Source organism: Aphelocoma coerulescens, chromosome 24 (genome assembly GCF_041296385.1).
Source record: "Aphelocoma coerulescens isolate FSJ_1873_10779 chromosome 24, UR_Acoe_1.0, whole genome shotgun sequence".
Lineage (NCBI taxonomy): Eukaryota > Metazoa > Chordata > Aves > Passeriformes > Corvidae > Aphelocoma > Aphelocoma coerulescens.
The window spans coordinates 7,043,092-7,065,948 of record NC_091037.1 but is presented as its reverse complement, the minus strand read 5'-3'; the positions used below and the strand labels follow the sequence as shown (position 1 = coordinate 7,065,948).

The following is a 22,857-nucleotide window of genomic DNA, read 5'->3' as shown; positions in this document are numbered from 1 at the left end:
GGAGCTGCTGTGCATGGCAGTAGTGAAGCGTTTTACTGAGACAGGCTCAGCTTCCCCCTTAGTATTATAAATGAGTTTCAGTGTTCTATAATTAAGTTGGTAAATATGTTAATGGCAGGAGTTGGGTTGGTTGATGTTTTCTGTGTTAATTATCTTGTTAGATTACGTTGTGGACAGTGCCCTGGGTGTAATACCTGCATGTAACCATCGGGTGGTGCCCTCAATAGCATGGGGAAAGGGGAACTTTCCAGATTGTTCCAACAGATAAGAGTGATGTCACCAAGAATGTGGATTGGACGTAGCACGAACCCATCGGTGGAGGTTCTCGGAAAATGACTGGTGAAAAAGGCATCCTTGAAATGGACCAATGACAGCAGGAGAAACGAGTCAATAGTGTGAAGGATCCAAACAGACCAGTAGACTTAAAGGACCAGGTATAAAGACTGATTTGGGGCTCAGCACCTGGTCCTCTCCCCTTTTGCACTGGTGAGGGAGAGCACCCAGCATTGCACACGCGCTGCTTCGACTCCGCCTTGCTGTTGGGGTTCCCGAGCTTAGCTCAGTACCTGTTCTTAGTTGCTGTTTAATAAAGTGGGTGTTCTTTGCAGTAAGGAGTGGTGCTGCTTGTCTCACCTCCATCACCCTTCCTGTCACCACTGGGGGTCTGTGCTGCAGGTTTCTGTCTCAGGGACACTTGCACAGAAGCTCAGGAAGAACCACAGAGCCACAGTATTAGAAAATATCCCAGTTTATTGCAGCATCTCAGTTCTGAGAGTTTTACAAAACAATGTATTTACAGGTGAGGAATGGACTAACTCAGCTGGAGTGTGCTTGCTGGGGCAGGAAGAGGCTACAAAGGAGAAAGGAAGAAAATCAGCACATTCACAAGTCACATTTTTCTTTACAAAAGTAAGATAGGTGTAAGGCTGGTGTGCACAGCTGACTGATGTTGTCCTTGTGGGGAGCACTCCAGGAAGGATTCAGTGCAGCCCTTGTGCTCTTCACAGCAACTCCAGGCACCTGGGGCTCAGCAGAAGCTGCATCAGCTCAGCTAAGTGTGATGTTAAGGCACAGTGTGGTGACACCAATGGCTCTGGATCTCCATGTGTGCCAGCAGCTCTGCCTGTGGCTTCCCTCACGGTGAGTGATGGTGTTTGAGCCCTGCCCATGGCTTTCTTTGGGGTGAGCGATGGCAGCTGAGCTCTGCCCGTGGCTTCCCTCGGGGGCAGTAATGGTGTTTCAGCCCAACATCTCTCTTTCAGGCCCCCAGCCCTGGACTTGGCCATGCCAGAAGCAGAGCTGGACAGAGGACAGAAGGAGGAGACCATGGTGTGGGACAAGGGAGGGATCCCAAAGGGAATCCCCTCAAAACTATGGTAAGACCTCCCTTCAACCCCCCTGTGGTGGAACACCAGAGAAAGGGTTATGGACGGCTGTCTGAAAACAAATGCACAACTTAGAATATATGCTGAAACCTTGTTTTTGAACCTGTCCAAATGAAGTTTGCCTCTAAACACAAAGTGTTTGTCTTTTTTTAATTTGATTTTTTTTTAAAGTTTATTTCTAGATGTAATCTTGAATGATGGCTCATTCAAGTTGTTCATGGGAGCAGCACTAGCTTACCCACCACGGGAAACTTCTCCAAACATGGGTTTCTAAGACTAAGGGCTAAACCAAACCATCAGCTCTGGCTGCACATGGAGTCCCAGGTGCTCGCAGCGAGGTAGAGGGAGGGTTGAAGTTCACAGTAGAGGCTGTGCATGGCTGGCACTGCCAAGTGTCTCCAGCCAGCGCTGTCCAAGATGTGTCCAGGCAGGGATCCATCCCTAGAGGCCTGTGTGCTCTTGGATCCAGTCTCGCAGGCTCGTGAGCCGGCTGTACACCCCGGGTTTGTTCCTCTGGGCACAGCCATCGCCCCAGCTCACCACGCCAGCCAGGAACATCCGACTGCTGGGCTCCACACTGACCAGGGGCCCTCCAGAGTCTCCCTGCACAGAACCACACAGGAACATAAGCACCAACCCCATACAACATGGCCATTCCCTGAAACAAATATTTAAGTATGGCAATAAGAGCCACAGTGCCAGAACAAAGTTATAAAATACCAGTCAAGCAGCCTGGCTTGCTAACTAAGGCTCTGAATAGCAGCCAGAAGCTGGAGTGGGGTTGTATGTCCTACCTGGTGAGATGGAGTCTAAGTCCTGTGGTTTTGGGCTGTAGTTTTTGAGTCTAAGTCATGCATCAACACAACTTGCTGCTGGTGCCAATTGTAATCTGTCCATTGTCTGAATCCAGGAGGATTCCCATAGATTTGTTTTATGTTAAAAATGTAAATGTAAGTGGAAGTGCCAGAATGAGCAAAGGCCTGTCTCCCTGCCTAATAACCAATAACCAGCACTAAACCCAGATGGCTGCCTTACCTGGCAGGCGTCCACGCCGCCGGTCAGGATCCCCACGCACATCATGCGTGGTGTCAGCTGGTCCGTCAGGAGCTGGTTACACACGGTCTGGTTGATGAGCCGGATCTCTGCCTTCTGCAGGATGGAGGCTCCCGAGCCTGCCAAGATGGAGGAGCAGCTTAAGTAAAAATACACATTTTTAAGCAGCCCCCTGTTTTTCCCCTCAAGAAACATAGAAATTATAGGCTTGTAGAATTCCAGAGTGGTTTGGATTCGAAGAGAAGAAGAAGAAAGCCTGTCTTGTTCCACCACCCTACCCACTGGGTAGGGACACGTTCCACTAGACCAGGCTGCTCCAAGCCTTGTCCAGCATGGCCTGGAATGCTTCCAGGGATGTGGCAGCTACAGCCTCTCTGGGCAACCTGTGTAAAATACATCAATGCAGCCCCAAATCACATGGCAGCACTCACCTCCTTCCGCAGTCGCTCCCCATCCGGTCACCCACAGGTCCTTGCCCACGGGGAAGTTGTGGGTGGCATCAGGCAGGCAGATGGGCTGGACGACAGCCGTGAAGGTGACGGGGCTCTGCAGCTCCAGCACAGCGATGTCGTAGTCATAGGTGTAGTCATTGAAGAAGGGGTGGGAGATTATGCGCTTGATTTTGCAGGCTTGCACATTGGGGCTGCTGAGGTCACCCTGGTCGGTCAGACCCAGGTAGGCTGTCCACAGGCTGGGGTCTGAGTACCTGCATGGGGGACATGAAACACAGGGTGAGACCCCATTTCAGAGACAGCACCGCTCACTACCTTAAACAGTTTCCTTGAGGAATGCCTCTCAAGAGTTGGTGTTGGAATATTGTGTGTGGTTTTGGTTGCCACAACATAAAAATAACATTAAACTATTAGAGAGCTTCCAAAGGAAGGCAGTGAAGATGGTGAAGGGCCTTGAGGGGAAGATGTGTAAGGAGCAGCTGAGGGCACTTGGTCTGTTCAGCCTGGAGAAGAGGAGACTGAGGGGAGTCCTCACTGCAGTTACAACTTCCTTGTGAGGGAAAGAGGAGGGGCAGACTCTGATACCTGTTCTGTGGTGCCCAGTGACAGGACCAGAGGGAATAGACTGAAGTTGTGTCAGGGGAAGTTTAAGATGGATATCAGGAAAAAGCTCTTTTCCCCATAGGGTGGTCAGGTACTGGAACAGACTCCCCAGGGCAGTGGTCACAGCACCAAGCCTGACTGAGCTCAAGAAGCATTTGGACAGTACTCTCAGGCACACGGTGTGACTCTTGGGGATGGTGCTGTGCAGAGCCAGGAGCTGGATTCAATGATCCTTGAGGGTTGCTTCCAACTCAGCTTATTCTGTGATTCTGTGAAATGCCTGGAAGCACAGGGATGTAAGGCCGGTACCTGATGCCTTGCAGTGGCAGGAAGCAGTGTGCCGCTGACACCAGCCAGCTCGCCGACACCAGTGAGGCCCCACAGATGTGGCCCTGGCCCTTGACGTGCAGGCTGACCTGCCACGGCCACTCTCCCACGTCCGAGTTCTGCCCACCGACAATCCGTGACTTCCTGACGTAAGAGCGCAGCCCACAGTCTAGGGCAGAGAAGGAGAAGGGGTGATTGGTTTCTCCTCTTCCCATCCCATGCCTCCCCTCTGTTCCTCTGGGACATCTGACAGCACAAGTGCCCTGTTACGTGTGTCAGGAAGGGCTGATGCTCTCTGCACAGATGCTAAATTAGCTACAACATTTACTGGCCAACTCTGTAAAGGGGAGATAAACCCCTGTATTACCCATCTAAGCCCTCCTGAAAAACACAGACACTCCACAGGCTGCTAAAGAACATGGCTTGGATATTTTCAGATCAAGCTCCTGCAAAAAACACCCAGGGGCTCTCTCTGCCACATTAGGGTGTTTCCCTGAGAGGCCCAGCCCAGATACCCCCCCTATTCCTCAGGCACTCACTGCAGTTGTCCTCGTCAGAGTGGTCCTCACAGTCCTGCTCCCCGTCGCACTCGGGGTTCTGTTTGCTGATGCAGTGTCCACTGCGGCACTTGTACGTGTAGTTCTTGCAGGGGACTGTGGTCTGACCTGCTGGAGGAAGGATGGAGGCACAGGGGTTAGCCCCGGTTCTGGGGAGGTCACGTCACCTTCACCTCTTCCACCCACCCCCAGGGCATTGCCACGCCAGGCAAACACACACACGAGGGTGCCCACCCCCAGGAAATCCATCAGAGGCTGCGTTTGATGGCAGTCACCCTGCAGCCCACCCTCACCTCTGCTGCAGCTGCCCTCGTCGCTCCCGTCCCCACAGTCGTCGTTGCCGTCACATTTCTGTGTGTTGGGGACACACTTCCCGTTGTCACACTTGAAGCTGTCTGCTGCACAGCCTGGGGACAGAGAGCAGCTCCTGAGGGCTGGGCACAAATCCTGCAGCCCCTCAGCACCTGGCTGTGCCCAGTTCCCCTCCCCAAGTAAAGTCTCTCCAGCTCCAGCATCCTGTGTCTCCAATCTCTTCTTCTCCAAACTGCACACCACCACTCAGTTACTCAGCCCTTTCTTTTCCTACACCTCTGCTCATCCTTCTTTCCTCTGAGCTCTCATTCAGGGCTCAAGGAAGCTGCAACCAGGTGAGCCCTTGCCATGCCTGGGTTTTTTTGCCTGCTCATTTCCAGCACAGCACTTGCTTCCCTCCATCCCACGAGCCTCCATCGTCCCCCCATGCGCCTGCTCGAGCCCTCAGCCCTTTGTGCCTGTGGGGTGAGTCACTCACTGCACTGCAGCTCATCGCTGTTGTCACCACAGTCATTCACGTTGTCACAGACCCAGAACTTGGGCTTGCACCAGCCATTCTGGCACCTGAACTGCTGCTCGGTACAGCCTGGAAGAGCAGAGTAAGAACCACAGGATCATTTAGGTTAGAGAAGACCTCTAAGACCATTGAGTCCAACCTGAGACCAATCACCACCTTGTCAACCAGGCCAGAGCACTGTGTGCCATGTCCAGTCATTCCTTGGACACCTCCGGGGATGGTGATTCCCCTGGGCAGGCTGTTCCAATGCTAGAAATTAGGGGAGAGGCCTGCAAAGGCACCTGTGGAGTCACCAGCAACCCATCCACCATGGCATGGGAACCCCAGCAATCAGCTCAGGACTGTGCATGTGTACATAAATACGTGACACACTCAGTACATCCACAGTATTTCCACTTTTCTGGAGAACAAAGCCATTTGGAGCTGTCATGTCTGAGGCAGCGGAGGCTGAAGCTGACATCACAACAGCAGGACAGCCAGAGGCAATACTGAAGCTAAGCCATTGCTGCAAGCAGTAGGAAAGCACCTGAGAAACCAGCATCATGGGCCAGCAGCACACTCTTCCCGAGAAAACTGCTCCTCCCCCAGGAACAAGATCCCAAACCAGGGGATCCCGTCCTCTCTAATAAACTGCAGAGCCTGGACAGTAACATTAACTATAGGACAGCTCTGCTAATCCAAGAGGAAAACTTGTTGCACAAAGAAACAACTCCCGTGTGTCCCACGGGTTTTCCAGATGAGCTCTGCAAAGCCTGCCCAGTTGGGTAACAAAATGTGTCCCTCCACACCACCCAGCTCAGCCAAAGCCACAACCAGCAGGATTACACAGAAGAACACATTCCCAGCTGGGAGGAACTGGAAAGGGAGGGCGATGCCACTGGGAGAGGGCTGGATTAGCAGGAATCCACAGCTCCTATGCTGAGAAGGGATCCCAAATTGATTGCGCACCGAGTCTCACTCCAGCCTGGAGGAAGGCGGCAGCGCTGGTTCCAGACAGCACTCAGTCACATTACCCAGAACAAGCCCAGCCACCCTGGGGCAACATGGCCTTTCCCACACTGTGCCAAAGGGAAACCAAGGCTGGACTTACTGCAGGACCTCTCATCGCTGCCGTCCACGCAGTCCAGCCACCCGTCGCAGCGCATGCTCCTGTCGATGCAGCGGCCGGTATTGCAAGTGAACTTGCCAGGGCAGGCTGAGGGAGGGAAAGGGACAAAACCACACATGAGGCCTCCTGGTGTCCCCTTTACATCCCTTCTGCAGAGTTCCCTATGCCTGCTTACAGCAGAACACAGCAGGAAGACCAGGAGGTTTGCAGGGAAGCAAGACATGCTGCTATCCCCCTGGAAAAGGTGCTTCCTGGTTTACAGGGCAGTGTAAGCACAGAGGAGGGAGAGCTCCAGATCTCAGGGAAATCACTTTCCCCACCCCAGCCCCAGGGTTTCAACTCACGGTCACTAGAGTCATAGGACAGGAACTCTGCAGAGAAGCCCGTGTCTGTGTAGGACTGGTCCGAGTGGAACCGGACCTCGATTTTGTTGGTGGTACTGGCCACCACAAACTGGGAGCGCTCCCCACAGTACCTGCAGGGAGAGAGCAAAGGGGAGTTGAAGGGCTGTAAGTCAGCAACAAGAAAAGCTCCTTCTATCCCTGACCTCCCTCCACACCCCAGGAGCTGAGGGGGCAGGAGAGCAGGAAGCAGGTCTGATCCCAGCACAGGCTGCTGGACCTCAGGGTCCAAATTCTGCTGCTGCTGGCAGAAGGTTTGGGCCAGTTGCAAACACCAATTTGTGACCTTAGGAATGACTGTGACCAAGTTCTTCCACATCCCTGCGTGCCCCATGATGTGTCTGATCTCTGATACACTGGATTCATGCAGGATCCCATCTCATCATGGGCAGGTGGGATCATGTACATGATCATGAACAGCACTGCAGGAACTCAGGGCTGCAGAGGCAGGTACTGACTTTGAAACCCTCTCTCTGAGGCAGGGTCAGCTCCCCTGCCCAAAACATTGTGAAATAAAATTAATCACCTGTCTGTGAGGTACCAAGTTTTCTGTCTGGCCCAGCTCGTATCAAGCTGGGGAACGCATCAGGAAATGCATCACAGGATACGAGTGCCCCGAGAATGGAGATCTGCTCATTCAAGCAAACCCACCCCAGATGTTCCTGCCTTCCCACACATGAGCTGTGTGCTGTGATGCTCCACAGCATTTGGGAGGGGTCAGCTACAGCACACCACAAACCCAGGGTCTTATCCCCAGAACCAAGCATGGGGCAGTCCTGGGCACCCTCCTGCCTCCTCCCAGCCCTGACAGCACCAGCACACTTGTTCCCACAGCAGATTAAGGAAAGCACAAGGTTCTGTGTAACTAAACAAAACCCCATGGGTTCAGCCACACAACCCTCACCTCGTGCCGTTGATCTGCACATAGTCCTTGGTGCAGGAGCTGACTGGGATCCCGGGCTCCAGCACAAAGAACATATTGAAACGCACCTTCACATTTTTTATAGAGGGAACCTGTGAAAGGAAGCAGAGTAGTGGGATGTTGTTTTCTGGAGCAAGGAAAAGGGAATAGTTTCACAGGAAGAGGGTTGTGCTCGGTGGGAGGACAGAACATATCTGAAAAGGGGAGATCAGTTTTCCAGCAGGAAAAGAAACAGCTTCATAAAAGTCACTGAGTCACCCTGGCCCCAGAATCGCCAGTGGAACAGGCACACAGAGGGGTAGAAGCCAGACCTCTGGTCACCAGCCAGTAACGGGCCTGTCCCAAAGCCCACACTCTCATCCTTCTAGTGTGAAGTTACAGGATTCTTCATGGGCTCCTGTGGGGTTCAGGCCTGTCTCAACCTCTTCTTCCTTTGCCCCCAGCTCCTAAAGGCTCCCTCAGTCATGCCAGACTGGGAGCCTCTGGGCCCCAGCTGCTACGAGCTCCCTTGCACCATGTCCTGCATGATCAGGGTCATTTGACAGACTTATTAAGGGAAAGAGAGGGCCCATCTCACCTCAATGTACCAGACACAGTCCGTGCCTGGGGGATAGTGTGCCGGGTAATAGGGAGTTGTGAAGGTGCCACTGTCTCCCTTCAGGGTGCCACCGCAGGCTAAACAGAAGCAGGAAGGTAAAGTAACAGGTTAGAGATTTAGATGTGGTTTTTCCTAGCCTCAGCTGGCTGTCATCCAAGGCAGGAAGGGAGGCAGAGGCAACAGTCTCTGACAAGGTTAAGTCACTCTCTGGAGAGAGCAGCTCTGCTCCAAGGCTTGAGAGAACCCAGGAGATCAATTAGGTGCTTCCTGTACACATCAATCTGCATGTCTAATTCAACACAATTCTTATTTTGGCCTCCTCAGGGGACATCATGACAGCAGCCAAGAACACCATAGGCAAGGCAAGCGCCAAGAGGTGACCTGCTTCCAGGTGCTCCAGCCCTGGAAACATCCCTGACAAACTGACCTCAGCCACAGGCACCTCCCTGTTCAGCTGCCCATGGCAGGAAGAGGTGGGGAAACAGGCCAAGGCCTCTGCTCACCTTTCATCTTCGGGAGCTGGAAGAACTCAGCCTTAAAGCCAGGGAATCGCCCCTCCTTGTTGGTAACCAACGTGACTAGCATGACGTTCTGGGAGGACAGGAAGGTCAGGTTGTAGGATGGGGCATAATTCCCACAAAGCCTAGGAAGCAAAGGACAGAATCCATGAGGCACTGCTGCACAGGGAGCCTCAAGCAGCACAGCTCAGCTCTGAGCAGGGACAGGAGCAGGACATCTCTAAGGATCACCCTGGACTTGGTGCCGTACAGGAACACCCACCTAACCAAGGCGTGGGGCTCCACGGGGCTGAGAGAGTCGTACACCTTGATGTAGTCACTGTCATCTCTGCATGGCTCCAGCTCCAGGGTCTTGAAGGTGAGGCTGATGCTGGAGCTGGCATTTGCCCTCAATGCCCAGTAGCAGAGGGCATTGTTGGGGTACGGGCTGTTGGGGAAGCCCGGCGTGGTGAAACTGGTGACCTCCCCTTCCTTGGCGTGGAGGGAGAACATGCAGCTGTCTGCCCGGAGAGTAGGGAACAGTTAACAAGGCAAACAAGCCTTGCCTTGTCTTGTCTTTCCCTGGGATGCAGAGAATAATTCCTGCAGGCTATCCCAGGGCAGATGGCTCTTCCTGGATAACAGCAAGGCCTGTGTCACAGTCTGTCCAACCCCAAACCAGCTCCAAGGAGCGCACTGGGGTCTGCCTTGCATGCAGAGCACCTCTCTCCAGACCCTTCCCCATCCTGCAAGAGAAACACCACCCTAAAGAGGCCACTGAGATGGAAGAAGAACTGTACTTACGGTCCCGGGCAGAGTGAGCTATGCTGGGGTCCACAGCTGCAGGAGAAAACAGAGCTGGCATCACCCTTTGGGCTACGGAAAGCCCCTGGGCACAAAGCCGAGGTTGTCCCTTGGACTGTCATTGATCTGGCCTTGCTTGTGGAGTCTCTCCCTGCAAACTTGCAGGGGAGGCTGCTCCTGCCAGGCCTCTGGGAACTGAGGGATCAAACTCTTCCTCTGCAGAGAGAGACCTCATCCCTGTCCCTCTTCCCTGGGCTCAGAGGAGAGCACAAAGCGTTCCAGCAGAGAGGAGCAGGTCCATGCAGCCTCCTTCAGGCTGTACATCCCCTTAAGCTGTGCCGTGACATCCAGGTCCTTACACCACCCTCAGGGCTGGCTTTCCCAAGGGAGGGCTGTGACCAGCACCTTCTCCCTCCAGAGAAATATCCCACCCAGTCCCACACAGAGGCCCAGGGACAGCGGAGCCAAAACTCACGGAAAGCGATGACCGACTCCACCTTCAGCATGGGGTTTCTCAGGCGGGGGTTCCACCTCTGCACCAGGCTCTGCTTGTCAGCCATCGCCCTGTCCAGGCTCTCCTCCCGGTACTTGGGCACCAGGAATTCTGACCAGTAGTAGGCAATGACACTGCCTTCGCTGTGGGAAGGGCAATTGTGGTGTGAGGGCAAGGACAGATGTGGGAGGACTCATACCACTAGAAGAAGGGGCCAGACTACTTGATGAGCCATTTTTAGAGCCTGGCCATGGGGGAGTTTCAATGACAAGTTAAGCAAGCAGCAAAGGCCCCTGCCAGCCCAGGGAGTCCCTCTCAATGCTGCCAGGCACCACCCACTGCAGTTCACTGCACCACACATTGCTTCCCAAGACATCTGGCAGAAAACAAAACGCATTTTCAGGTGACTTTTTACTGCTCACCTGTGTCACTCAGGGTGACTACTGGGGTGCTTCCATCCCAGCATCCCAGGAATGAGGGTAAATGGCTGTGTGATATCCCGGCGTCCCAGATGGGGCTCAGACAGTGCCTGACACTCACCTGAAGGCAGTGATCACTGTCTCTTTGTGGTAAGGACCAATATCAGCGTGATTGCTGTAGATCTCCTCCACCTGAAAGGGTTAAAAAGGAGTGTTCATCACATCTAGAAGTGAGGAAAAGGCTAAAGACAGACAGAGCTTCAAGTCTACTAAGGAAAACCAGGGCACATACCTGGCATCCCTGGGTGCAGGAATCTGCAGAGCCAAAGAAAGGAAGGAGAGTTGAGAGCCCCAGAAGAGCCCAGAGCTGCCCATCACAGCCTGCTCTGACTCAGCTTGCCCCACTGTTCCCTGGGGGAAGTGAATCCCCAAGTCTGAGGGAAGAGGCAAGACCAGCCACAGCTTCAGCCTCCTTCAGACACCCTTCTGCCTCAGTTCCTGGCCCTGACTCATCCAGCGATCCTGGGATGTGCCCTGGCAGCTCCTATGGCACAGGCAGATGCCGTGGCACTGGGCTGGAGCTGGGATGTCAAGATCCAGCTCCAAGGAAGGTCCCTGCTCCCAGCCAGTGTGTCACAGTGAGCAGGGAAAGCTCCAAGGAATCTTACATGACATATCCCCATGGCCATCGGGCAAGAGGAAAATCCTTTGCTTGCAGAAGGAGGGAGGCAAGAAACCTCTTACCGTGCTCTTCACCTTCTTGGCCAGCATACTGAACTCTGGAGAGCTGGAGTTCTCATAGGCATCCAGGAATTCCCAGTTCAGAACCCGCAAGTGGCCATTGAAAACCTTCTGGACGGGTGTGTTCCTGTCTGGAAGGCAACAGTTCAGGGTCAGGAAGGGCAGTCAGGGCTGGGACCGTGTCACAGCGGATCCCCAGTGACAGCAATCAGGGCAGGGGGGTGGAAATGGTGTCTACAGAGCTTGAGAGGGCACATGTGAGCAATGCCAGTTAACAAGCTTTTCCATGTGGATGGATGCGTTCCCAGGGTGTCCCCCTACATGTCACCACCCACCAGACATCACACTCACATTTGAAGTGCCAAAACAGGAGGCCAGTGGTGAGGGAGACAAGCAGAAAAACAATGATCAGGACGATGACGACCACCTGCCGCTTTGGGCCGCGCTTCTCCATCTTCTTGGAGTTCATGGCAGGGAGGAACTCCACCCCTTCGTCCAGGTTGTTCATGTCCTGGGAGAGGAGGGAAGGCAGGACAGTGGGAAGGCTGTTCCCAAAGCCTGGCTTGTGGAGGTCCAGCCACAGAGCAGCCTGAAGCAGGTTTGGGGACAAAGAATGCGGCAGCACTGAGGGCAAACCTCAGCGTCGGCAGCTCCACAGCCACGGCAGGACAAACCCTGAAGGCTTCTTCTTTGCTTTTCTGCACACACCTAATTCCTTTTTGGGCCTAATAGAAGGTCACAAGCTCAAGCAAACTCAGGGGCAAGTCCACACACCCTCTCGTGACCATGGCAGGTCACAAGCCCACAAAGCTCCACGATCTGCCTCAGCAGATGAAACTGCAGAGAAAAATTCAGCCCCACAAAGCGCTCGCTGTGTGCAGGTGTGTCACCCACAGGTCGCAGGGCACAGCATGCTATAAATAGCATTTCTCTAAAAGAAGAGATCAAGCTGCTTCCTCCCTTTACATTTTCACAACTCTCTGTCATGCCTCCTGGGCCACGAGCACTCCTTTGTTTCTGCTTGGAATTGCCCATCCAGCACAAACACCCATTAAAAGAAATAAACCAAAAAACTAAGATGAACACACAAGACATCCCCACAGCCCACGAACAGCCATGCTCTTGGGACAAGACGTGGAAGAACAGATCCAAAAGGAACGAGGAATGACACAGCTCTCACTGTCATCACCACCCCATAATGGGCTGGGTGAGGAAGTGGAAAATCTGTTGAAGCATCGAGCTCTGTATCAGCTGTAAAACCATTGGTGCCCCAGGGTTTCACTTTCTCCCACCTTCTGTTGCGTTCCTCCATCCTTGCCCTGCTCATGTATCTGCACCTTTGGCCCGGGGGGATTGGAACAGCTGCAGACCCAGATGTTTTCAGAGGATCCCACACAGCATTCTTGGTACTGGCTGGACAATGTGGGGGCCCGGATCTGCATCTACCCCGGCACTTCCTCTTCTGCCAGCACTGGCAGTGGTGTGGGCAGAGCTCACCACATCTTCTGCTTCCGATCTGTGCCTCCCTTGGGCAGGAAGGGCTCTGTGCCTGCTGCAAAGGCCCAGAACAGGAGGATCCCTCACCTTTCTGCTCACCACCTTCCCATTTTCTCCTTAGCAGGCACACAGCAGCTCCCTGGGCTCTGGATGATAGCACGGCCACCACGGCTCAAAGTGCCGACTTGCACAAGTCCGCAGCATTTCCACGTGCCCCGTGCTCCAGAAGGGGAACGCTGTCCCCACAAACACAGGGTCAGACTCTGCTTGTCCTCTCTCAGCCCAGGGCTCACACAAACCTACTCCAACAGCTCAGGTTAATTTGATGCAAATGCCACAAGCCCCTACAAGTCAGGAAAAATATGGACAAGGGGGATATGGCTTGGCAGGACACTGGGGAATGGCTTTGAAATGAAAGATAGCAGGGTTAGATGGGATACTGGAAAGAAATTCTTCCCTGCGAGGGTGGGGAGGCCTGGGCACAGGTTGTCCAAAGAAGCTGTGGCTGCCCCATCCTTGGCAGTGTCCAAGGCCAGGCTGGACATTGGGGCTTGGAGCAGCCTGGGACAGTGGAAGGTGTCCCTGCCAATGGCAGGGGTGGGACTGGATGAGCTTTAAGGTCCCTTCCAACCCAAACCACTCTGGGATTCTATGAAAAACAACTAGCAGAGGGGATCCTGCTAACAGAGGCACCTCTGAGCCTGCTGTGCAGACATAAGGAATGAGCCATTCTCACTGCATTTCCTCATTGCACTTCCAGTAGGTGCTTCATCTTATCTCTCCTCAGCCTTTCCTGGCAGGAAAGCCCAGCTCCCACTTGAACCATTCCCCCACTTCTTTTGCCCTTTTCTTCACCCAATGCCCGTGCTGTCCTCCCACCCTCCACACCCCACCGCAGCCTCTCCTCCTTGCGGTATTTGCCCGGAGCACTTCACAACAGAAAGGGAAGTGGCAAGCACCTTACTCCGAGTTTTTGTCAAGGACTCTAAGTTTAATGCTCTGCAAACACCAGAAGACTACCAAGACCAGAGCAACCCACCAGTTTTCACACCAGCTGCTCTCAGAATCCTCCCAGGTTATCATTTGGCAGTTCAGGGAAGGGGACTTCGTTCATTTTTGAGTTTTACTGGCTAAGGCTAGGCAGAAAGAACTGTTTCCATGCCCAAAATCCAGCCACCTCCAAAATAAACAGACCTAGCAGGGCTGCAGAGGACAATCCCATGGGGAATGCTCTGAATCCTGTTTGGCTTCTGATCATAGAGGAAAAGCTTGAAAATATAACCCAAGGAAACTTTGAAACAGACGACACAGAAAATAAAGCTTCAATACATAGAGACATCCTAAATCAAGAAACTCTGCAAAGTCAAGACTACCTGGAGTTTGACTCACTGCCTTCCAAACATCCATCTGGCTCCCACCAGTTTTCCAATCACGTAATAAACCCTCCCAAACCTGGTAAAGAGAAGAAACCAGCCACAAAACTTGCAAACACATCCTCTCTCCCTCCACAGTGCTGCTCACAATGCTGAGCCTTCTCAGGACTTCCAAGACATTGCTGCTGTTGGCAGAAAGCAAAGTATTTAATTCTCTATTAACATCTGTGGGAGCCTGTGGCAAGAAGACAGTCTTGGGGGTTAAATGATCCATCAGTTTCTCCAGACTTCCTGGAGCCAGCAAGGAAGAACTGCAAAGAAAACCAATTTTCCATAAGAAAACCTTCAGCTGAGGGGACCTTCAGCCCTCTATAGAATTCCTATGCTTCAGTTTACACCAAACTGCCAGAAAAAAATAAGGCTCAGCAGCAAGCAGGAGCTCCTGCTGTAGAACACTGCACAACAGTGTGGCTGATGCACTGTGACATCCCCTTTGAGCTACAGATTGTGTCTTTGCAGAGAGATAACTCTTCCAGGGAGAAGATCATCACTGTGATTAAATCAGAAGGCAAACAGAGCTCCCCTCTGCCTCCAGCACAAACAGGCACACGAACTGCTCCTGGGAGCAAGGAAATTAGGCAGGAAAACTCACCATCTCATCTTTCTTTAGGCAATTTCTCTGCTTTTCTTGGAAAAAAAAGGATGAAAAATGTTAAACCTTTAAGAGTTTACACCATGCCTTTGTCAGTTTGTGTTAGAGCTACTAAAGTACTAGATCACCCGTGCTGCTTCTCTAGGCTGCTCGAGGCTTTCTAAGGCATTGAAATACAAGCGCTAGCTGGTATAAAGCTGAAAAGATACCTTCCACAAGTTTGTTCTTGCTCCAAAGCTGAGCCAGCAGCAACACAGGAGAAATGACAGGAGTGCAGGGACTTCTGGGAAGGTTACTTTTGTTTTTCCTCCTGTACAAGGTGCACAAGCAGCCACTGACACTGTTATTTGCCAGAAGTTACCCTGTGACTACAGGCAGATAGCAGACATGATCCAAAGAGGTTTCCCTCCCTCCCCGCCCTCTGTGTTGTATTCCAGATCTTGTCCTCTCCCATTCCCATACCTTATGGATGCCATTATGTTCCTCAGCCAACACAGACACTTATGTTGAGAGCCCTCATCCATCACAGCCTGAGTAAGCAACAGCCATTCCTGCAAACTCTCTTCCCAATACCCAGTGAAGGATCTGAAGTATCCCCCAAGCACTGCTGGAATGATGAATCAGGCCGTGAGGAAGGTCTCAGATGAGGCCCCGTGTCCTAAACTCTACGAGGCTGAAACCTCCCTGCCCACACTCAGCACAAAAAACACCCGTCTGACCTTAGGAACAGACTTGCCTGTGCCCCACGAGTGCAGCTCAGCCTCTGCCCCTCTCACTTCCTGTGCTCCATATCCCCTTCACCCTCAACACTTGGGAGGAAAAACACCGTCACCATCCTCTGAGCTAGACGAAAACCAGATGAAATCACATGCAAGACAGGCTCAAAGATCACAGTTAAATCAAGAAAAAGACAACTGCAATGTTGATCTCCTTTAGCTGATGGCTGCAGCACATTTCCCTTGTGTGCTCTGAACGGCGGCAGCTGTAAACCAGAGCGGAGCTGAACACGTCCTACTCTCACCTTGTCCATGGCTCCTCCAGAAACCGTCTCTAGCCCAAAGTGACTCAAGGTCTGACTGTCTCTTCTCGAGGAAACTGCTCCAATAAACATTATTAACAGAAAACCTCCCTTGATATTCTCTCTGACTTAGTCACTGGAGCAGTTACTTCCTCCTGCTCCTCCTCACTCAGTCCTTGCCGGTACGGCCAGGCTCCCCAAGCAGGGTCTGATGGATCTGGTCACAGCATCAGCTGTGGCAGCAAAATCAATCCAGGGAAAGGTTCAGACAGGCACTGCCCCAGTTCTTCCATGCCTCAGTTTTCCCTGGAGTATGGACTGCACAAGGAAACTTGGAAAAGAAGTGCACACAGATGGATTTATGGAGTGCTTGGAGGGCTCCTGCTCCTCCGTGCAGAGTCTGAGCTCAGTCCTGGGAAAAGCAGACCTCCCATTGCTCCTCTGTAAGCCACACGATGTATTTTTAGACAGCAACTGTGCTCTGTCCAACTGGACAAACCAGATGCAGAAGTGACTAACTCTGTCAGCAGGAAATGCAGCTGGCACATGGGGGTGGTGGGAACCAGTTCTGCACTGGAGATCTTACGGGAAAGCAGAGAGATCCTCCTGCAGTGGGGGATCATGGAAAGGCTGGGATATGCCATGGAGTATGGCTCTGTAGCGTGATGTGTGCAAAGCAGGAGTCCCTCTGGGATCAGCATCCCCCACAGAGGCTGGTTTCTGCCTTGTTTGGCGGTCCCACCAAGATGGTGATGTGTCCCAGGCACCAAACCCCTCACTGTTCCCCTCTCCTCCAAAACAGCTGCTCCATCTCTCCCTCAGTGTCTGCATCTGTTCACAGGACCTTGACCCACGGAAGAACTGGGCTCCTGGCCATTAGTTTCACCTGTCCCTTATGACCACCAGGTAATTTGTTTGTCCAGCACCAGACATGAGATTCACCAACTTCCCTGGACTTTCCCAACTCCAGACTGCTGGTCTGCCACAGGACTGCTCAGGCCAAAGCTGCCCAGATCATACAAATAAGAGCAGGTGTGCAACCAAATCAAATCTCACAGCAAAAAAATGCCACTGTCTGATACCAATGTACATGACCAAGAAAAGGAACCCATAAAACTCCAGGCTGGAGGAGGCCTGGGGAGGTTGGAGATGAAGCAGAGTCATTGAACTACATAGTTAGAGACTCTTGAGAGTAATTACACCTTACAGATCCCAGCCTGTGTATCCAAGAGGCAATTCCCACCTCCCCTTTTCCAGCCACACCTGCCTCGGGTGGTGTTCAATAAAAACTAAAACAAATACCACATGAGAAATGAGAGGAATTAAACCTGTCGACTCATCCAGCAGCTCAGGACATGGCTAGCAAGCCGGCTCAGAGCTCAGGAGACCAACAGGGTGGGCTTGTGTGGCAAAAAGAGCCAGAAAAGTAATGTTTTCAAATCCAGAATTCCTGGATCACGTTGAAAGCCAACACCAGCTTTGTGGTGCTGGCATGAGGGGAAACTTGTTTCCCACCAGAAAAGGTAAAACGAATGTGAACAGCATGTGCAACTCAGTTCACCCAAGTAGCTCAAGTACAGCTATACCACCCTTAAATCAACTCCTGCACCAACTCTTGCTGCAAACCCCAACAACTCCTCTGGAAAAAGATCTGATAAGAATCATCTCCTCACGTCTCTTCTTACGCTCGATAAGAAATACACGGAAACAGCACGCATGGGAGCGAAGCTTACGTGAGGTGTATTCATGCTGTGTTGCCCCACCACGGGCAGCAAAGCACTGAAGAAACTTTGCCAGTGCACTATCTTTCATCTTCAGTTCTGTATTAAAGGGCAATGAAGCTATAAAATGATGACACCAAAACTAAAAAGGGAATATGGGGTAAGAGCTGAAGGACAGAGTCCTCCAGACTGTGTATCTTCCAGGCACAGAGGGCAGGTGCAATAGTGAAAGATACAGGTCACACACACCTATTTCACACACCAAGTATGAGCTTAACACTCTACAGAATTTGATTGTCTTGTGACTACCCTGAGTCATATGAGAAACCAAATTCCTTTAGGTTTATTACAGAAGAAACTCATGTTAATGTGTGCAGAGATAGCACAGGCTTGGCTTGCTGCCCTATCCAGGCTGATTGGTGCAGCTCTGTCCGGCACCACAGAAGCTCAGAAAAAGCCACCATGCTTCTGTGGTAGCAGAGAATTTTATACTTAAGTCTTAACAACTCTTGGGGAGAAGTTGGGAATAAAGGTACCCTACAGCCCTGCTCTGTGTAGCTATGAGCCATGAAATTCCTCCTTACAACACACTGATGTCCTAAGAGCAGCAAAGAAACATGCCACAGATGCAAACAGCTCATTTAAATCACTCGTATGTCTTTCCTGGTACAGACAGCACTGTCTGGAAAACAAAACTGCCTCCAGCAGCTTAACCAAAGCAGCTGAGCTCCAGACCTTGACCTCCACAATCCTTGTGACATTTCACTCATTCCTACAGTTCTGAGGTGGATGTGGACCACGAGTCTCCAATGTTTGAAACGAACAGCAAGGAAAACACCAGCACCTCCAACCAGGAAAGTCTCCGTCTGCCAAACCCATCCCTGTTAGCTGCTCCCTCCCCGCCCCAGCCCATGGCCTGGATATTGCAGGGCATTATTTCCCACTCTGTCCTGGCGGCCTTTGGATGGAAACGATAAATTCTACCCTGAGCAAGGAGAGAACCTTTGCTCCGATACCTTCCCCACAGCCAGGCCCTCAAAACACTCTTGCTGCTCCCTCAAGAGTTTTACAGAGTGATCTTTCGTTTGCTGAGCAAAGGTCTGGCCTCAGCCCTTCTCTCATTGTGTCTTCCTTATCCCTGTTTGCTTTTGGCACCAACAGCAGCCAAACTGGCCTGAGCAGCAGCTCACCCACCAGCCACTACCCCAGGGAAACACTCTGCACCTTTCCAAGGAAGAGCAGCAGCTTCTCCTCAGCCCAAGAACTGCTGCAGCTCCTCTGCGGGTACAGGAGGAGACACAAGACATTGCAAAACCACTCATTTCCTCCACTTTCACGTTTATAAGGAGCCAAGTCCAACAACAGTCCACGGGGGACAAACTCCTTGGGCTGTTTCCTGCCAGGAGGGCAGGTACTGTCTTCAGGGAAGCTGTTCTGGATCAGACCAGCCCCTCTTGAACTGACACAGGGGGAAAACTGATCCAGAACCAGGGAAGGGACCCACTCGAGCCCTCAGTCCTGCGTAAAGACAAATCAAAGACAAAGCTACTTTCTGCCAGGAGAACAAGCCAGGCAGGGAAGACCATGTCACTCACACAAGTGTCACCTCAACCTGGCCAGGAACAAGCAGCTTGAACTGAACTACTTCAGTGAGAGCATCTCCTTCCCACTCCCACCGCTGGCACACACCAGACAGAGGGGCTGGAGGCAAGGGAAACTTTTCTTACTGCAGGCCAGCTTTTTGATCAGTGCCAGAACCAGCGGCTCCTTTGCTGTTGCCAGATAATAACCACTAAAGTCAGGCCTCGGCGACAGACACCACACAGCCTGCAGGTGGGGTGGGAAACGCTGCTGTCCTGCTTTAACCCAAACCCCTGTGTCTGGAACAGCTCTGTGGCACAGAACAGGCTCTGGAGGTGCAACCTAAACTCAGCCATCCCTGCCCAACCCTCAGCCAGGAAGATCTACACAAGAAGCTTGCTCGGGTCTCAGAGCACACTCATAATGCAGCGGTTAATTAATGAAGCCCCACAGCCCTCGGTTAAAATTGGCCCTTTTGACGCTTGAACAGGTTTAGTTGGATCTGTTGCTAAACAACCCAGAGCCAGGCTCTGTACACAGCTCACCTGCACAGAGTTTACCTTTACTCATAACCCCAGTGCCCCCAGCTTAAGCTGAAACCAAAACCCCTGGAGCAACCGACACCGAGGGGATCCAAAGCTGGATCCACAGACAAGTGGAGATTTCCAATTCCCCAAAGCTGTTTTGTTTTTGGGCTTTTCCCCCCAGCTCTGCTGAGCTCAGAAATGTCCCCCAGACAGGTTCTCCTGACCTTACCCACGGGTGAGCTGGGACCCCCCCTTCCCGCAGGATCCAGAACCGCCTTGAACCCGCCAGGCTCGAAGGAACCCGAGCAAGCAGAGGACGAGGCAGCCCGGCAGAAGGCTGGCAGGAGCTCCGGGAGCTCCCCGGGCCCAGGCCTGCTCTCACCTGCAGCTGGGCGCTGTAGCGCACGCCGGCCCCGCCGGCCGGGGGGCCGCGCTCCATGGCCCGGGCAGTGCCGCGGCTCAGGCCGCCATGGCGCCGCGCCTCGGGCCTGGGCACCGCGCCCCGGGCCTGGGCACCGCGCCCCGGGCCTGGGCACCGCGCCCCGGGCCTGGGCACCGCGCCCGGCTCCTCCTTCCCGTGCTGCGGGCAGGTGCGGGCAGCCGGAAACACCCGCGGGTGCTGGGCCGCTCCCGTGCCCACCTGCGGCTCCCGCCCCTCCTGCTCCACCGGAACAAGGGAGAACACCGTGCCCGAAAAGCTGCGCCCAAAAGCCCCGCATGAGCTCTGCATCATCCAAGGGACCCTTCAGCCACAAGCTTTGAGAAATGAAACCAGAAAAATCTGACTTTTACCAAGAGAAGCCACCTTGCTGTCGGTAGGAGGGCTGGCTGGCATGCAGAGATGCACAGTTCCTAAGGAAAAGCTTTGTGTATCCACGGTCTCATCCCTCCTCGGGTGACAACATTATCATGCTATGAAACCCCGCTGCAAAGAGGGCACTCTCAGCATGCACATGTAGTTCACCCCAGGGACAAGCCCCATGCTCCCAGAAACATTTGGTGCACTCAGAAGCAAAATATTCCCTTTTCCCAGCCTGAAAGCTGCCCTCAGCCAGGCTACCGCACTGTAGGAATGAACTTTCTCTTGGCTAACAGAGACCGGATGCAAAGTGAACAACACAGCAGTGCTGCAGAAACTGCAGTGCACCCAAATGTGGCACTCGGGGGATGCTCACAGAGCAACAGCCCCTGGGGCTGTGTGGTTTAATATTAAACAGAGAGGGAAAGGAGGGACTGGGTTCCGAGAAGGATCTAATGCAGGTTTGAAAGAATTTGTTACACTGAAAGCTGCATTCAGTCTTACTTCACCATTTACCCCTTCTTGAAAAGATGATTTAGACACACACACTCCAATATTTAGGTTTCTCACATTCAAGAGCAAGTCAGGCTTAAAATAGCTGGATCAAACTCAATTTTTCATGGAAAGGGTCTTCCTTTCTCCATCTTACATGTGACAATCCATATGAATATGTGATACGCCCATCAAAAGCTGAACTGGCCACCCCACCGCTGATCCAAACCTTTTTACACCAATTGCATCCAGCCCTGAAGCTGAATTTTTTTAACACTTGAATATTTAAAATTTCCCAGAACTCTGGTTCTGGTGCAACCCGAGTTGGTGATCACAGGCAGGAAATCCCTTGCTGAGTCTCCTTTGTTTTCCCTTGCTCTAAATTGTCTTCTGCGGCGCAGAAGTTTTGCAGGCTGTTTGCAGGTGGTTTTTTTGGGGGAAAAACAGAGACGGGGTGAGGTCTCCGATCCTGCTGTTGTGAAAAACATGACATAACTTCTGTGTTCTTGTAGAAACACATCAGCCACCACCTTCCCTGTCCCCTCAGCAGCTGCCAGAATTCCACCCACCGCGGAACACTGCACAGCAGGAAGCACCCTTGGATTTAAGGTACTTCCCTTGAAAAGGTGCCGTGTTAGTCAGGCTGCTGATGTCAGGAGCTCTCAGCCCTCCTGCTGATGCCCAGCCCTGCCCAGCGCTGTTTTTACAGCCACTCCCTTACCTGCCTGGCTGCAGCCTGTCTTAATACCCCCGTGAAACAGCATATTTTGGGTACACAGCAGCTGGTCCCAGCTGAACCACTGCTCCTGCATTCTACACATTTTTCCTGTTTGGCGCATCTACTGATCTCCTCCAGGCTGGTGCCAGGTAAACACCGGCGCTCAGGGATATGGATGATGAGGGCAAAAGGCAAAGATCCACAACCCCTGGTTTGACACAGAGCTGTGAATGCTCAGTTTCCTGCCATTCGAGCCACTGACATTTTACAAACTAATTCATGAGCCCTCTTTGAACAAAGGGACACAATCACCGTGGGGGAAACCACCAAGCAATAAATGTAAATACGTGCTAAATGTAAATATTATTTAGCTGGGAGGTAGTTGGTTCGAGGCCTCAATACCAGGATTCCCATTTCTCTGTTGCTGGAGCCCAGGGATTTCCTTCGTGTCTGTGCTGCAGCCATTACCGAGTCACTGTGGTGGGGGCAGGTCCTGTCCTGGGCACTGCAGAGCCCCGAAACATCCAGTAACAATTCCCAACCTGTCTGCCACGTGCTTTTTTTTTTGGTGAGAGACTTGCATGCGCCCCTCCAGTCTGACTGAAGGATGCTGAGCCCAGCCGAGGCACTGTGAAAACGCAATAAAGCATGACGTTCAAGGCACTCACCCACATGTAATGGCAGCAGTCAGCCTCAAAGCCTCTGCTTGTTCCCGCTGGGACCAGTTTATCCAATAAAAGCTGTCACGTTCTCCTCCTCGCGTTGTCTCAGTGTAGCCTCAACAGCATCCTGAGAGCAGAGCCGAAGTTTGGGAGGAAGGAGAGCCCTGAAGTCTGAGAACCAAGTCCGACTTGGTCAAAATCTGTGCGAGTTGCAAGAGCTAAATCGCTCTGAGCTCGAACCCCAGACAAGGATCAGCTGCAGGAGCAGCAAACACTGTCTGGGCAGGCAGGATCCTTCCGCATCAGCTCCCAGCCCTGGGAATGCCATGCACGCGAAAGAAAGGAAGAACTGCTTACATAAGGAAAGAAGGTCGGCTGCCTGCGGGGAAAAGTCTTCTGGTGGAGGCAGTTCCCAGGAATTCTAGCAACGGAGCACCATCCATCCACACCAGCAACGGGCCGGATTCAGTCAGGGACAAAGGCTGTTCCTTCCTGCAGTGTGGCTCAAGGATTTTGCTCTCAGCGCGACTCCCAAATTCAAATTTCACCGACAGTGCCCTCCCACCCAGATTCCTGCCAGGCAACCCCGAAACCACCCCATCTCAAACGCTCAATCCGGTCCGGCAAC

At 52.6% G+C, this 22,857-nt stretch overlaps 1 protein-coding gene across 6 annotated transcripts; it reads right to left on the bottom strand.

Moving 5' to 3' along the window:
- Nucleotides 1-732: 732 nt before the first annotated feature.
- ST14 (ST14 transmembrane serine protease matriptase) lies at nt 733-22,857 on the bottom strand. Of its 6 annotated transcripts, none has more exons than XM_068994634.1 (20): nt 22,587-22,857; nt 22,236-22,429; nt 11,541-11,700; nt 11,193-11,320; nt 10,570-10,640; nt 10,012-10,172; nt 9,537-9,572; nt 9,016-9,253; nt 8,739-8,878; nt 8,215-8,312; nt 7,620-7,729; nt 6,659-6,789; nt 6,297-6,401; nt 5,168-5,275; nt 4,671-4,784; nt 4,360-4,488; nt 3,803-3,989; nt 2,870-3,144; nt 2,421-2,557; nt 733-1,988 (listed from the first exon to the last, which is right to left on the bottom strand). In XM_068994634.1, exons 2-20 carry the CDS (start codon nt 22,239-22,241, stop codon nt 1,827-1,829), a joined length of 2,496 nt encoding a protein of 831 aa, XP_068850735.1. In that variant the 5' UTR covers nt 22,242-22,429; nt 22,587-22,857; the 3' UTR covers nt 733-1,826. The 6 variants fall into 6 exon arrangements, with proteins under 6 accessions (XP_068850735.1, XP_068850734.1, XP_068850736.1 ...); XM_068994633.1 differs by having other exon boundaries at nt 22,236-22,400; XM_068994635.1 differs by having other exon boundaries at nt 22,236-22,356.

What these genes read in the sequence shown, in the direction of transcription:
- ST14 (XM_068994629.1), bottom strand. Translation starts at nt 19,997, where the DNA reads ATGGAGCGCGGCCCCCCGGCCGGCGGGGCCGGCGTGCGCTACAGCGCC. An exon ending in GCTACAGCGCCCAGCTGCAG is followed by an intron (nt 11,701 to 19,940) that starts GTGAGAGCAGGC and finishes CTCCTCTCCCAG; the next exon opens with GACATGAACAACCTGGACGA. An exon ending in AGCTCACTCTGCCCGGGACC is followed by an intron (nt 9,254 to 9,536) that starts GTAAGTACAGTT and finishes CTCTCCGGGCAG; the next exon opens with ACAGCTGCATGTTCTCCCTC.